General features: G+C 46.6%; 1 protein-coding gene across 1 annotated transcript in view; it reads left to right on the top strand.

Annotated features, from left to right (window-relative positions):
* The first annotated feature begins 1,249 nt into the window (after window positions 1–1,249).
* TF (transferrin) overlaps window positions 1,250–15,815 on the top strand; it is a 31,105-nt gene continuing 16,539 nt past the window's right edge. The window contains exons 1-9 of the mRNA XM_082392696.1: window positions 1,250–1,357; window positions 3,322–3,491; window positions 9,384–9,492; window positions 10,271–10,447; window positions 11,187–11,334; window positions 12,132–12,187; window positions 12,714–12,892; window positions 13,621–13,798; window positions 15,012–15,166. Of these exons, the coding sequence (XP_082248822.1) occupies window positions 1,315–1,357; window positions 3,322–3,491; window positions 9,384–9,492; window positions 10,271–10,447; window positions 11,187–11,334; window positions 12,132–12,187; window positions 12,714–12,892; window positions 13,621–13,798; window positions 15,012–15,166 (1,215 nt within the window). The 5' untranslated portion in view covers window positions 1,250–1,314. The remainder of the gene's footprint in view (window positions 1,358–3,321; window positions 3,492–9,383; window positions 9,493–10,270; window positions 10,448–11,186; window positions 11,335–12,131; window positions 12,188–12,713; window positions 12,893–13,620; window positions 13,799–15,011; window positions 15,167–15,815) is intronic.

The following is a 15,815-nucleotide window of genomic DNA, read 5'->3' as shown; positions in this document are numbered from 1 at the left end:
AAATGATTCCGATATCACAAACACAGGTGAACTAAAATAAAATGGCACTACTGAGATATCTTCTAAGTCTGGTGTAAATTAGTGTAAATAAAACCAAAAACAATGATAATCTGATTGGGTTGGATAAGTGACTTAAGAAAACCCTAAAATTATGTTGATGACTCTCTGGAATATGGATTTACATCTACTATCAGGAACCTTGCCCCTTCCCTAAGTGTACATTTTGCCTTGAGATATTTTTCATTGTGTATAAGGCAGAGTATATAGAGAGACATTTAAAAATGAGTGTTTCATCTTTGTCTCATTGTTTACAAATTTTCTATTCATTTCATGATTGAAATATACACAATATTAGTTTTAAAAGTGTATATACATATATATATATATATATATACACAATGTACAGCCTCACTACTTTTCCGGATAAGGATGGGCAATCAAAATGGTTTGGAGACCACTTTTCTGGAGGGAGCCAGGGATGACCCAGGGCATTGAGATCAGGCCACATCCTCTCCTGGGTCCCTTTCTTTGTGTTCATGTGTCACTTGTCCTGAGTGTCACAGAGTCTTGATCACATTCCAGGGCAGCTTCTCGTGGGAGAGACATTGTCTCTCCTGTGACTCTGTCCCTAGCCTAGGTGTCCAGCAGGCTGCATGAAGGGAAGGAAGGATACCAGTCCAGGATCCTGTGCTCAGGAGGACATATGGGGAGGGACAGCTCCTCCGTGGGGCTTTAAGGGCCCAAGAAGGAGCAGGACTTCTGGATACACCTGGGAACAAGTGAAAGAGGTTGAGCCTGTTGTCTTTGATTTGTGGTCAACCTTATTCTTCTCTCACACCCTCTCCCAGGAAGGTCTCTACCTGTCATTCTCCTGTTCTGGTGTGCGTTTGGGGCAGTTCCCTTCCTTCTTCCATCTGTAGAATGAGCACATAGGTTGGTTCAGGACCAGCTGTGCCACCCTGGGATTCAGAAGCAGAGCCACCCCCGCCTCTTTCCGCTGCAGCTCTGCTCCTGGCACAGAGCAAGCGCGCATTAACAACGGGGTGATTTTTCTTTAATTCCCTTCCAATCAGCATTTTTGTGTTGGATTCCATCCATGGTCTGTCCCAGAGGTCAGGAAATGAGGTGATCAGCCTGAGCGAGGAATGAAGGGGGAGGGCTGAGGGGCGATTGGGCAAGCGGGCTGCACAAACAAAGGGGGTCAAAGATTGTGCTTGGCCAGCCCCGCGGGGGATAAAGGGGCGCAGGGCGCAGGGAGGTGGCCCAGAAGCCGGTCCGTCTGTGCTCGGCACTCCGCTTCGCAGACCCGGGAGGATGAGGCTCGCCGTCCGCGCTCTGCTAGCCTGCGCGGTCCTGGGTGAGTGCAGCCGCTGGGAAGGCCCGCAGAGTCGCCGGCCCGGGCGCCCCCTGCATACCGGAGCCCGCTACACCATCCCTGGGCTCCGCGCTGGAGCTGGAAGCCCGGACCTTTCCTTCGCTTCTCCCCGCCGCACCCTTGCACCTGCTTCAGCACTGCCTCAGGGACAGCTCTGCGCTTGCGCGCACCTTCTGGTCCTGCCTGTGCCTCTGCCACCTTTTCACCCCCTCCTTGCTTCCTCCTCGTGTCTAGAAAACCTTGTAGTAGCGGAACACAATAAATTAGAGCACTTCCATCACGGTTTATCAAATCCCTCTGCTGCGGTCTCAATCAAGTCCAAACTGCTTAGGATGGCATTCAAGGCCTCCCCAGATCTGGTCCCACCTCCACTGATAGTCTGATGTCCCATGGGTGCCCTTGGTGCTGACCATGTCCCACTAATGAGGCAGGGCAGTCGAAGGGTTCGGAGCATGGGATTTGAAGCCAAACTTTTTGGGTCCCCAGCAGTGAGGAGGGTATTACAGCCTGGCCTGGGAAGGTCCCGTGAGAGTAAATGAGGCCGCGGATCCAGGCACTAGTGCAGTGGACTTTGCTGCACACATCTGTGCTTCGGGGCCTGTCACTGTTAGGCCCCCTTTGTCCTCTAACTTTGGCTGGCCACTCGTGGTACATTTATATTACCTTTGGAGCCTTCTGTGTTTAGTTACTTGTCGTTCCTGAAAAAGTTAACCCTTGAGAGTCAACCCACCTTACTTGCCTTTGCCTACCCGCCCAGCCCCCCACCCTAACCTCAGAGAATCTCACAGGGCTATGAAAGGTAAATGCATGACTGAGGACAAATTCCTGCCTTTGGGATCTCAGGAGGGGCAGTTTGGGGAGGGCCTGGAGGAGTGGTTTTGGGGAGAGTCTGCCACTGACTCCTTGTTGCCTCCCTTGATATCCCATGGGCAGAGGTGGGATAAAAGGTGGTTGGGGGATAGGTGTCCTGTGGCCCCTCTTTTTCTATCCTGGAGAACTGTTCCCTCCCCCTCTCTTGCTTTGTGCATTGTGAATATTCATCCACTTCCTTGAGCCAGCCCTGTGCTGTTGATCCACAGAGTGGAGATGACAGAGGGCTTTGGGGACAGTGCCAAATGCTCATATCATGGGGACAACACATCTGCAACCCCATGGATTAATTGCTACAGACATGGCTGGCTTTAGCTTCTCGTAGTGGCAGCCAAAAAGCTTAATGGTAAAATTGAGGGAGGGGTCATTGGAAACAGAGAGAAACATTGAATATGTGGAGTTTCTAGTTATTCTTGGAACAGAAGATGACAGATGAGCATCACAGGCAAACTTATTGCCTCATCAATCATGTACCCCTATGTACTGGCCAAGCACATGGAAAACAACTCAGAATGTTATCTTCTTTTGTTCCCTGGGCAGAGACCAAAGTCTGGAGACCTGATTTCTAGGCCAGTCTCAGCTACTAACAGGCTGGGTAACCTAGGGTAAAGCATCACTCTCTGAGCCCAGTTCCCTCATCTCTAAAAGATACTAATTACTGGATGATGTAATTCCTACCCTGGTGGCTTCCCAGAGTTGTAGCATTGAGCCAACACCTTGACATAGCTAAAAATCCCCTGTGTATCCTGAAGCTTGTATTCCATGGCAGGCCACGGTCATGAGGTGAATGAAGGAGGCTCAGAGAACACAGAGGAGCAGCTTATTGTCTCCAACTGAGAGCTGATAGTCAAGTCGGCATCCCTCTGGCCAGCACAGGCTGGTCAGTGGGAAACTAAGAGGCCATTAGGGTGCCTGTCGCTCATCCCCAGACTCAGAATGCAGTGGAAACTGTGTCCCTTGTTGTTCACGGACAGGAGTGGGAGTGGACAGGATGGAGGGAAGTAGACTTCACGACCCTCCAGAGGGTGCTGCTGTCTCTCCCACTGGTACAGGGACCTCTGGCCTCTCTCCCCTAGGGCTGTGTCTGGCTACCCCTGAGAAAACTGTGAGATGGTGCACCGTTTCAAGTCATGAGGCCAGTAAGTGCTCCAGTTTCCGTGAAAATATGAATAAAGTCTTTGATACTGGTCCTTTTGTCTCCTGTGTGAAGAAGACCTCCTACATCGATTGCATCAAGGCCATCATGGTAAGTCGTGGCTGCCTAAAGGAGAGCAGAAGAAAATCCATACTTTCTCTTTCTCCTGTCGTTTTGGAATCATTCTGTACTCACAGGTAGGAGGCTGCTGTGTGGGGCAGTCAGCCCCTAGTGCTAGTAAAATCACTTTAGAAATGGAAATAGGAGCAGTCACCTTTAATGAGTCTTAAAGCAAAATCTAACATGCTCTGAAAGGGGACTATTTTGAGCCACTAAATTCTCTGAACTCAGAGAAGAAAACAAGAATACATGCTATCAAAATGACCATGTAACACTATCTTGGAGGTTCCTGATGCATCACAAGAAGTAGATGAATGGTACACACAGGGAAGAGGAATACATAGTCATGATTGCAGTTGATAGCTGATCCTTTTGACTTCTACGTTTTCCAAAATACTCTTCACTCCTTTAACATCGTTCCTGCACATTTGAACGTGTGTCAGACCCTGTGCTGGGCAATGGAGCTGCAGTAGTGAATTTAAACACACATGCTCCTTACTTTTGAGGAGTTTACAGTCTAGTCAGGAGAGAAGAAAAACATGCCAACAAGTGGACATGAAATTTCAAATTGTGTCATGTACAATGGAGGGAAAGAAACAGAACTTTCAGAGGAAACTTGCTTTGGCCTGGGTGTCAGGGACAATCTCCCTGAGAGGAAGCAATGAACCTGAGACCCCAGTGATAAGCATGGGTAAGCCTGACAAAAGCTATGGTAGAATACTCCAGGTAGTGAACCATAGCATGTGCAAAGGGCCTGAGACAGGGGAGAGCTGGGCTTGTTTGAGTTTCTGTAGGGAAGCTAGGGTGACTGGAGCAGAGCAAGCAGGAGACTGGAAGGAGGAATGAGGTGGGAGAGGTAGACGCAGCCAGATGGAGCATGATTAACTCAAGGAATCAGTGATTTGGTATAAACAACTGGTCTGTTTTGTGTGTGTGTGTGTGTGTGTGTGTGTGTGTGTGTGTGTGTGTGTGTGTGTGTGTTTATTGAACCTCAGTTACTATCATTGCTTAATTATAACTCTTGATTTATGACATAATTTCAGCTTTGGTGTATGCATACCCCTCTTTGTTTTAAAATATGTTAATAATATAAAGTAATATTATCCACAAACCCACCAGAGGTTCTCAAAACTTCATCATTGCCAATAGCTTATTTCTAGGGCTACTGTGTGGCAGCATTGGAGTCTATGGGAACAACACCACTTGGGGTAGTGTAAGCCACTGGCCCTACTTACAACTACTGTGTGTTTCCCCATCCAGCGCAAACAGAATCCTAAAACTTTCTTGCCTTTTATTTTAATTTAAGACATATAGGTATGTGTGGATGATTGTATAGTTTTGCTTCTTAAAATATTTTATAAACATGCCATCGCTATGTGTTGTCTTCTCATACTTGCTTTTCCCTCCTCAATATTATGCTAAGTTTTCATGCACGTTGTTGAATATAGCTATTGTTCATTCATTTTCAGAGCGCTACAAAAGTCCATTGTGTTAGTATACCACAATTTATGTTTTCTTTTCTGGTCACAAGGCATTTGGATTTTTCCCAGTTTTTTGTTATTCTAATCAGTGTTTGTGGAATATTTTTATACAAATCTCCTGGGACACAAGAATTACTAGTTTCTCTTTAATATATATTTTGGAGCAGAGTTTCTGTGCCATGGGATATGTGAGTATTTGACTTTGAAGACAATGCCAAATGTATTTGGTTTTTAAGCAAATCCAATGTGGTTATTCCAATTTCCACTCTCACCAGCAGTGTATGAGAGCATAACCCATATCATTCTTGGTGAATTTGATATTTTATTATTATGAAAAAAATCACTATCTCTGGCAGTGCTTCTTAACTAAACTCTATTTTTCTGATATTAGCATACTACATCAACTTTCTTTTGGTTAGTATCCTCTTCCTATATCTCTTTCCATTCCTTTATTTTCAACTTTCTGTGTGCTTATCTTTCAGGTGTGTCTTTTGAAAATTGTATATTGCTGGATTTTGTTTATTAATGAAATCTGACAATCTTATTTATTTTATGTGGTAAATTTAGACCATTAATAAATTATTGTTTTTAAATAAATTTATTTATTTATTTATTTCCTTTGTTGGCCGCGTTGGGTCTTCATTGCTGCGCACCGGCTCTCTCTAGTTTTGGTGAGCAGGGGTTACTCTTCATTGTGGTGCGTGGGCTTCTCACTGAGGTGGCTTCTCTTGTTGCGGAGCACAGACTCTAGGCACGTGGGCTTCAGTAGTTGTGGCACGTGGGCTCAGTAGTTGCGGCTCGCAGGCTCTAGAGTGCAGGCTCAGTAGTTGTGGCGCGTGGGCTTAGTTGCTCCACGGCATGTGGGATCTTCCCGGACCAGGGCTCAAACCCATGTCCCCTGCATTGGCAGGCGGATTCTTAACCACTGAGCCACCAGGGAAGCCCAAATTATTATTTTTATTATTGATAAATTTGTAATTATTTCTGCCATTTTACTTTTTGATTTCTCTTAGTCCTGCTTTCCCCCTGATTTCTGATTTTTCCTTTTCTGATTTTTAAAAATTGAGTTTGTTCATGTGTGTGTTCATTTGGATTGTTTTCCCTTTATTCCACCTTTCCCCCTACTGAAAGTAAATTTAAACAATTTACATATTTTAATGACTTCCCTTAAATTTTTACTGTACAATTTTAGCTTAACAAAATGTTAATAGTAAAATAATCTTGACCCTCACATCCTTCTGAAACAGCAAAAGAACTCTGTAATATAGTAGCTCAGACTTCGCTCTTCCCTGTGTAGATATTACTATTTGATATTTTATGTCTGTCTTTTCTTAACCCTGGAATGTAGATACTTCACGTATTTGTTGACAGTATACATAGATACTATATAAATATATATTTATATATGTGTGTGTGTGTGTGTGAGTGTGTGCATGTGTAAGTTTGTGTGTGCACCCAAAATTTCAGAAAGAGGGAAGGAGACAGAGAGAGAGAGAGAGAGAGGCAGAGAGAGAAATTTGGATTTGTCTACATTTTTGCCATTTGATCTGTTTACCCTTCCTTCTTTTTTTTTTTTTTAAGTTTTAAAAAAATTTTTGGCTGAGCTATGTGGCTTGCAGGATCTCAGTTCCCCAACCAGGGATCGAATCCAGGCTGCGGCAGTGAAAACACTGAATCCTAACCACTAGACCACCAGGGAACTCCCTACTATTCCTTCTTATATTTCAGACCATCCTTCTGGGACATGTTTTCCTCTTGAAATGTGTTCTTTTGGTGATACTTTAGAGTCAATATCTTGGTGTTAAACTCTCTCCATTGCTTGCTTGTTTGTTTTCTCTGAGAATGCTTTAATCTCCCCCTTATTCTTGAATGGTAATTTTGCTGAATGTATAATTCTAGTTCGATATTTTTACACTATTTAAAAATACTATTCCACTGTCTCCTGACTTCCACTGTAGTCGTTGAGAAGTCTGATATCATCCTATTATTCCTTCAATCATCTCTCTGGAAAACTTTGAGATTTCATGTCCTTGGTTGATGATGTTCCATAGATTCGCTATGATATTTCCATTTGTAGAAATCTTGTTACTTATCTTGCTTAGAGTATGTTGGATCTGTGGAATCATGCTTTTCACCAGTTCTGGAAAATTTGCTGCCGTTATCTCTTTAAATACTGCCTTTTCTTTAGTTCCTTTTTTTTTTTTTTTAATTCTAGGATTCCAAGAAAACACGTTAGGCCTTCTTTATTCTAGCATCCATATCTTTTAATCTCTCTTTCATAGTTTCAGTCTCTGCACCTCTTTTTGGCAGCATCCGGGCTGAATTCTTCAGATATAGCCTCCAGTTTCCTAATTCTCAAGTTAAACACGTCTAATCAACTTGTTGCCCATTCATTCACTTTTTTTTATTTCAAAAGTTATATTTTTTGCTTCTAGAAGTACCAGTTTAAACAGTTTTTCTTTTTCATTCCTGATAATTTCCTTTCTATGCTTATCTCTGTGACTGTAGCCTTCACTTTGTGCATAAAGCACATATATAGCTCTTCTCCATTGTTTCTGACCATTCCAACATCCACAACCCTTGAGAGCCCAAGTCTGCTGTTCCTGCTGATGCCTATGCATTGTGGCTTACCTTCTTTTGGGTTTGGTTATCTGCACCTGGGAAGTCATGCTTGACTTTAATCCTGCCCCTCCCTGCTGGTTCAGTTTCCCTTCAGAATCCCTGTTGCTCTCGTGGACTCCATGAGTTAGGCCTTGGCTCCTTGGTTCCTGAGTCCCTGAGGCCCCAGTGATTCCTGCCCAAGATCCTGGTGTCTGGGCCAAGAAAGCCCCAACCTCACTGCTCTAGTATAAGCTCTTATTTGTTTACTCATTTATTTTTATTCTGTGGTGTGTGGGGCGGGTGGGGACAGTCTCTGGAGGTGTCACCTACCTTTTGAGATACCAAGAAAGCCATAAAGATTGTTTCATATATGGAGTCTAGTTGTGGAATAAAAGAGTCCTTCACCATTGTGAATGTATTTAATGGCACTGAAATGTACTCTTAAAAATGGTTAAATGATAAATTTTATGTTGTTATTTAATTACAATAAAACAATAAAAACAATTCCAACTATTGAAAGAAAAGTTTCAGCTAGACAAATATATGGTTTGGCTTACATTATTATTTTATCTCATTTAGAAATACTATTACCTTATATAAATACTATTACCTTATTATTTATCTATAACATGACACAGATCATAGAGACCTGCCTTGTAATTTAATCCGTAAGAACTATTTATGGAGTACTAGCAAGGGCTTCAAGAAAAATTATTTTGATTAAAGATATTTGAAGCAAGAAAAAAAGCAATAAAAGTATGTTATGAAGTGTGTATATAAAAGATGGTGCTTCTCACTTCAAGAGAAAATAAATTCTAGACCTAGTGGGAAGGTATCTATAATATTGGTTATAGTGAACCAAGTGAAAGATGAGAATTAGTGGAAGCAAAAACTAAAAATGAAAACAAAAAACCCAGCAAGTAACAGTAAATGGGAGAAGTAAACCCACACTACGTGGATTCAAATCCCAGCTCCATGACTTACTAGCTATGTGGCCTGGGGAGATGACTTAAACTTTCCGGGCCTCTATTTTTTAATGTGTAAAATGGAGCTGAGTTGGACAATGGTGTCTGCGTAGTTGATTAAATGAACAATCAGCCATAATGGAAGTAATAATTAGCATTTAACACTCAGTTCAGAGTATAAGCTAGAAGTTAAAGCCAGAGAAAGCACCGGTCCCTGAACAAAAGACTCCTGCAGTTATATGGACCCAGGACAGGAAGGAAAAGTAGTGAGTACTGAATCAGAGTGGAGAAGGATGTCATCAAGGCTCCCCTTCCCCATAGAGAATTCTCCACAGAGGCATCTGAGGAAGATCTCAGCAGAAGGCCCAAAATAAAGAGGTCACCAAATGAAAGGACCTGAACTTGAAATGTAAATATGTGTAACAGCATGGCCAGGCAGAGGGACCTGAGTCCTTGACTGCAGCCCCTTCAGAGCCTGTGGTGCATGGGCTGTGCACCCAGTCCGGTGTTGGGGGGGGCAGCTTTCCCCCAAGAGGCCTGCTGGTAAAGCCTCTGTAATTTAGGTCAGTCTTGAAAAATCACGACAGTTTTCTGGGCAAGCAGCTGGACGCCCCACCAGGGAAAAGAGAAAAATGATCCATTCTTTCTCTTTGCAGGAGTTAAGGAATATGGTGGCCAAATCCCCTCACCAGGGAGGTAGAGTTCACTGAAGCTTGTGGTGTTGTGCAGTTAGCTATTGGCCAAACTGAGGCTTCTTCTGGCCCCAGATCCAAGGAGCACCACCCAGCCTTGCTCAGAATAAGAGCTTCATCAGACTCTGGTCTGCTCTCTTTCAGGATAATGAAGCAGATGCTGTGACGCTGGATGGTGGTTTGGTATTTGAGGCAGGCCTGAAGCCCTACAACCTGAAGCCTGTAGTGGCAGAGTTCTATGGCACAAAGGATAGTAAGTTCTCCCCGGGGACCCAGGAAGGTGTTTGTGGCCCTTGTTCTCTCCTGGTAGACGCTGAGTCTTGTCTCATTCGGGCAGATAATAGAGATTAGCTACTGATGAGCTTTCCCCAGGGGGCAGTGAGTGGGGAATGAGGGGCCCTATCAACCACCATAGCCGCACCTCAAGGCCTCTGGGAGCTTTGGGCTGGTTGGGGACTGGTGCTCAGGACACTGACCTCCTGGGCAGGATGTGTGCAATCTGAGCTGAACCACTGGGGTTTAAATCTGTAAAGAGAAGTTCTCCAAGAAGCACAGGTGCCACACGCAGGGGAGAGACCACACAGGAGCACGAACTTGGAGCCCTGACAGCTTTGCATCTCTTCTGAGAGCAACTCCACTGTCCCTGGGCCTGTGTGAGGGACAAAAATACTTAGAGAAAGTCAGGAATGTGGCCTCTGTTGCCACAGTTCCAGTTTCCAGGGGAGCTTGTCTTGGTAGTTGTAGGCAGATACTCCCTACAAGGCCTGGGGAGGCGAGAGCATTGGTGCATGTGTGCACATGGCTTCTTGCTCCTGGGTTTGCCTGGAGGGTTATTACAAATGTCTCCTCTGTGGTCCTTTCTTTCCCCTGTAAGCCTAGGAAGGTTTTTCTGATCCTTCCCTCTTTAGAAGCCAACCCAACATAAATGTTACCTCTGGATTCCCCTTCCCTACTCAGGAGCCCAGTAGTGATGAACAGTGCTTCCCTGGGGCCCAGTTTGAGAGTCTTTCATCCACGCTGTCCCTTTGCAGATCCAAAAACTCACTATTACGCTGTGGCCGTGGTGAAGAAGGGCACTGACTTCAATCTGAAAGACCTCAAAGGCAAGAAGTCCTGCCACACAGGCCTCGGCAGATCTGCTGGGTGGAACATCCCCATGGGCTTACTTTACTGGGACTTGCCTGAGCCACAGGAATCTCTTCAGAGAGGTAAGCAGGCAGGAGGGTGAGTGCCCTCAGGAGGCATCTCTTCGTCAGATGCCCACATGGGCCACACTGGCGTCACTCAGACATGATCAGGTGATGATGTGTGATGACTCTGGGAGTGGAGGTGGGAGGTTAAACAGCTTTAAACTGGCAGGTCTGCTGCACCAGCAGCCATTAGGGGCTGTCACAAGTCCTTTTATCTCTGAGCTCCTGACACCCCACCAGAGGCTGTCCTGAGGAGTGGGGGGAAGGGAACAGAGGGCTTCAGTCAGGGCCAAGGTTGCTGGGCCCCATTGTTCACTTCCCTGGGGTGCTTTCCTGTCTGTGGCTGATGCTCTTCCCATTCTGCTGGAGCTTTCCCTGGTGGCCATCTGCTGGCCATGAACTTGGCATGCACCTCTCCAGGCGGGTCCTCCATCTCTCAGGCATGGATCCCAGAGACCTCTCTCTGAGCTGTTCCAGTCTGACAAGGCAGGGAGGGGGACTGACGGTGACCTGGCCTTGGAGGGTGGCTGGCACAAGCCTGGTTCTTGCGGAGGGAGGAGGGAGGAAAGGGGTTAAACTCACCCCTTTTTGGAAACCCTTAATCTTGAAGAGTGAACACTTGTAAAGGCAAACTGGGTCTGGGGGTGCTGGTTTTGTCTGGGTCTCTCTGTCCCATCATGAGCCTAGGCTGGGAGCTGTAAGTGCCTCTGGCCAGGCTGGCTCACGCCCTGTGCTTCTGTGTCTCCGTGTTGAGCAGCAGCGGCCAGTTTCTTCGCGGGCAGCTGCGTCCCCTGTGTGGATCAGTCGTCCTTCCCCAAACTGTGCCAACTGTGTGCGGGGAAAGGGCCGGACAAGTGCGCCTGCTCCAACCATGAACCGTACTTCGGCTACTCAGGGGCCTTCAAGTGAGTGAGACCGGCTCCTGCTCCACCCGGGCTCCTAAGTGTCCAGTGTCCTTGGCTGGAAATCTTCCCTGGCCCACAGCAGAGCCCAGTCTGCAAAGGGGCATGAGGGGGCCTAATTGCCTCAGTGACACAGGGACTCAGTGACACAGCTGGGACTCCCCAGGCCAGGCCAGGCCAGTGCGTACTCTCTTCACGTGACATTGACAAGGAAGCCCCTCTCCTGGGGCTCCTCCTTCTGTTTCCCCAGAGTTCTCTCACAGGACTAGGCAGAGCCTGAAATGACAGGCACGGCCCTAGTGTCCAAGCTGCTCTTCAGTGACGGGCCCTCTGCTCTCCATTGCAGCAGCGTCGGCCGTTCAATGCGCTGGCCTCTCTCTTGTCTCCTCTCACCGTCCCTGTGCAGGCAGCTCATGTGGCTGATTTCTTGCTCCCTCTTCTCCCTTGGTTATACTCTAAAGTTTTAGAGCCAGCCAAGGGCACCTTTCCTCCCTCAAGAGACACTATGCCTTTATCCTCCACCAGAAGTTTGAAAATGCTTTTCTCATTGAAATATCTTTAGTGCCTTTTTGATGCTTTGGGGCACACGGTGAGGGTCCCCCAGCTCCTGTGAGCTCACACCCCATGTCCATGGTACCCTGGGTATCAGCGCCCCATGGTGCTCCCTCAGCTGTGGGTCTTTGTAGAGGCCTCCCCCAGGCCCTGCCCTTTCCCCAAGGCTGGACAGTGTGGTCAGACCCTCAACCTGAGGAGAAGGGCCAGCCCTTCAGGAACCCTCCTAATGTGTCTCCTCCCCACAGGTGTCTGATGGATGACGTTGGGGACGTGGCCTTTGTCAAGCACACCACAGCATTGGGTAGGTGGTAGGAGAAGAATCTGCAGGTCCCTTCAAGCAGAAGGCCTTCCTTTTCTTCCTGCCTTCTTCTTCATGCTCAGTAGTCAGACGTGAGCATAGTGTGTTCTTCCTTTCTCACTGCTGGGGTGTTTACCTGCGCAGAGGCGTGTGCCTGTGGGGTCCCCACCTGGACTCCTGGGCCTCATCCTATCGTTCAACTTCCTAGACGCTGGGACCCGTCCTCCTGGTCAGTGTTGCAATAGCAAAGGATTGGGAGCAGGTCTGGCTGACCTTGGCCTGTAGTCAGCCTGCTGAGATGAGACCTCTTGTGGGGTGTGGGCAGTCACCCCTGCACTGGACATCAGAAGCTTTACCTGTAAACTGGCTGTGGGATCTTGAGCAAGTCAGTTTTCTTCTGGCTCTCAATGTTTACTCTAGGCTTCTCAGCTCACACAGTTTATGATTCAGTGGGGTTGCAAGGGAGCGGAAGGGGCACCACACCTCATGCTCTGCCTGCCGTCGGCTCATGCGGGCTTCCCTCCCCCAGAGAACCTGCCTGACGAGGCTGACAAGGACGAGTATGAGCTGCTCTGCAGGGACAACACCCGGGGGTCTGTGGACGAGTTCGAGAGGTGCCACCTGGCCCGGGTCCCTTCCCATGCCGTCGTGGCCCGAAGCATGGGCGGCAAGGAGGACTTGATCTGGGAGCTTCTTAACCTGGCCCAGGTATCGAATCCCCGTCCTCTTTCCTGCTTAGCAGCTCCTGCTTGGATTTGGGGCATTTTCCTGCACTCCCTTCTTGCCACTGTAGAAGCCCTTCTGTGTTCAGGATACAGTGGGGACCATGCCACACACCATCCACTTGTATGAAAGCACCCAGCAAAGCCTTCTTGGAGTTGCACAGAGCCTAGTCCTGCGTTATCATCTGTCAGACCCTTACATTCTGGACCAATGACATGAAGCTGCTCCTTCTTGCTCTATTCCATATCTCTCCCGTTGGAAAGGAAATGATCTCTCTTCCAAGGTCCTTCAGCCTGACTACAAGGGAGCTGCACACACAGCCAGCTTTCCTGCCCTAGAGCAGCAGAACGCCAGAACTGAGCCAACTTTCTCTTATCCAGCCCTCCCATCTGTCCATCTGTCCATCAAGGCAACCACACAGTGTCAGCCTCTGAAGGAGATGTGTTTCTTGCGCTCAGTGAGCTGTCATCCAGACAGGGAGACAGGCACAGAAACACGTTCAGTGAAATTGGGCGTTTGTTATATGGCCCAAGAGGGCTGTGAATAGAGAAGGTGCTGGGTGGGAAAGAACAGGTCCGACTGCCCTCTCTCCTGGCATCTTGAAAATTTCACTTTTTAATTTAGTTTCCTGAGTTTTAAAATTTTCTTCGGTCCCATTTTGCAGCATCCCTTGTTGCGGTAGCCATTCAGATCTGTGTTTTTACCACAAACAGGAACATTTTGGCAAAGGTACCTCTGAAGACTTCCAGCTCTTCAGCTCCCCTCATGGGAAGGACCTGCTGTTTAAGGACTCTGCCAATGGGTTTTTAAAGGTTCCTCCAAAGATGGACTCCTGGCTGTACCTGGGATATGAGTATGTCACTGCTCTTCGGAATCTAAGAGAAGATACACGTAAGTGTTTAGGAAGGATTGTGTGGCTCTAGGAGCTTGGAAAACTGGTGAGGGTGGGCACCAGCAATAGAGTCTTTCCAGGTATTGAACACCTGTCCCAACAATCCTTTATCTGCCCTGCCTGTGCAGCCCAGTGTCAGATGGATGCTAAATGGCATCACCAAAGGGCATTAAAGGAAATTCATGCTTAAAATGATTTGTATTGATACCAGCACTGTTTCCCTTGTATAAATCAAGGCTACCCTACCCACTTTGTGAAGCCAGTTAGCCTGGCACGAAGTAAGTCAAATAGAATGAAATTGCTACAAACGTGCACATCTGAAGCCAATGCTATGGTCAACATGTGCCATGGTGAAGCTGGAGCTTTAGACAGGTCGATCCTGCTTCTGAATTTCCTTGGGTCTTTGGGGATGTGTTTGAACATTCATTCATTCAACAGACATGTATTGACCACCTATCTATAAACTGTGCAACGTGCTGGGCATACAATGGTGAGTCAAAGATATATTAAATTCTGCTGTCATGGAACCTTCAGCCCAGTGGGGAAGACAAATGTTGAAGGAATAGTCACTCTATTGAATGATCAATTAAAAATGAGAGATTTCCTCAGAAGAAGGAAAACAAAACCAAAAACCCAGAACAAAATATCATGGCTCTAGAAGAGTGCAAAACAAAGAAAGACAGGTCCCGGAATTGAGGTAAGGCTTCCCTGAGGAAGTGCCTCTTGAGCTGGGTCTGAAAGTTGGGTAGGTGTCCATTTATTCAGCCAACATTTATTGCGCTGACCATGAGGCAGGCACTAAGGGTGCCATGGAGAACAAGACAGGCCTGACCCTTGCCCTGGCCAAGCTTATGTTCTCCTGCAGGGAGCAGACAATAAATAATGAATAAATATATAACAACAGCTCAGATGGTTAAGTGCTATTTCTAAACAAAGAGGGACAAAAAAAAAAACCCCAGCCTGAAGTGATAGAGCGCCTTGGGACTGGGAGGAAAGTTGACTTCTCATAAGAAACAATTTTAAGTTAAATCTAAATGATAAGAAGCCAACTAAGAGACTGTTATTACCTTTGATTTCTAAGAGATTAATTCCTTGAATGGGATCTGTTTGTGTATTGCTGAAAAATCCCAGCATTTTCATGAAGACAGCAGCATAACCAGCAGGCAACATCTGGGCCTCTTCTAATCTCTGGTTCTCTTCCTTATGTCCTAGGCCCGAGCACCTCAAAGGGTGAATGCAAGAAGGTGAAGTGGTGTGCAGTGCACCACCAGGAGAGGGTCAAGTGTGATATGTGGAGTGTGAACAGTGACGGGAAAATAGAGTGTGAATCAGCGGAGAGCACTGAAGAATGCATCGCCAAGATAATGGTACGTCACTCCTGCCACTGTTGCCCACCCGTCCCCAAGGGTGAGTGAGTGTTCCTGGGAATGACACGAAAAGCCGGGTTCCAAGGAACCGTGCCCTCACTGTGGGAGACCAGCCCCACCGGAGCCTCAGGACCTTTGAGCTTCTGGAGCTGAAGGGCTCCTTAGGGCTTGTTTCCTCCTAGTGTTAGCACCCGGTGGAGGGCAATCTGAGCCGTGTCTGCTTGGGGAGGCTGGACCTGAGTGTGGGTGTGCCTGAAACCCACGGTGTGCCATGGCAAGTGAGACAAGTGTGACAGGGTCATGTTATTGTGCAAGCAGGTAGAAGTTTAGCCTTGTTGATCACAAGAGCATTCCATATTTGCTTTTAGATAATGTTGAAAAACTGGAGGATATAAAGAAGAAAATACATAAAATCTAATTGTAACCTTATAACTCAGAGAAAATCCTGTTAACTGGGCTCATATCATACATACAATTTACTCTCTTTTCTCACCTAATCTTATCTAGGGAGCTTTTCCCTTGTCACAAGTCATTCTCTGAAAACATGATTTTTAAAAATATATTTTAAAATATATTTTAGTTTATTTTTGAAAGAATATACCCTATTCTGTTTACAGTGGTATGTCTGGGGACCAAGTTTATGGGGGAC

This window comes from Balaenoptera borealis (assembly GCF_965194805.1).
Source record: "Balaenoptera borealis genome assembly, chromosome: 5".
Classification (NCBI taxonomy): domain Eukaryota; kingdom Metazoa; phylum Chordata; class Mammalia; order Artiodactyla; family Balaenopteridae; genus Balaenoptera; species Balaenoptera borealis.
Note: the sequence above shows the minus strand (reverse complement) of the source record. Positions and strands in the feature narration are given on the sequence as shown.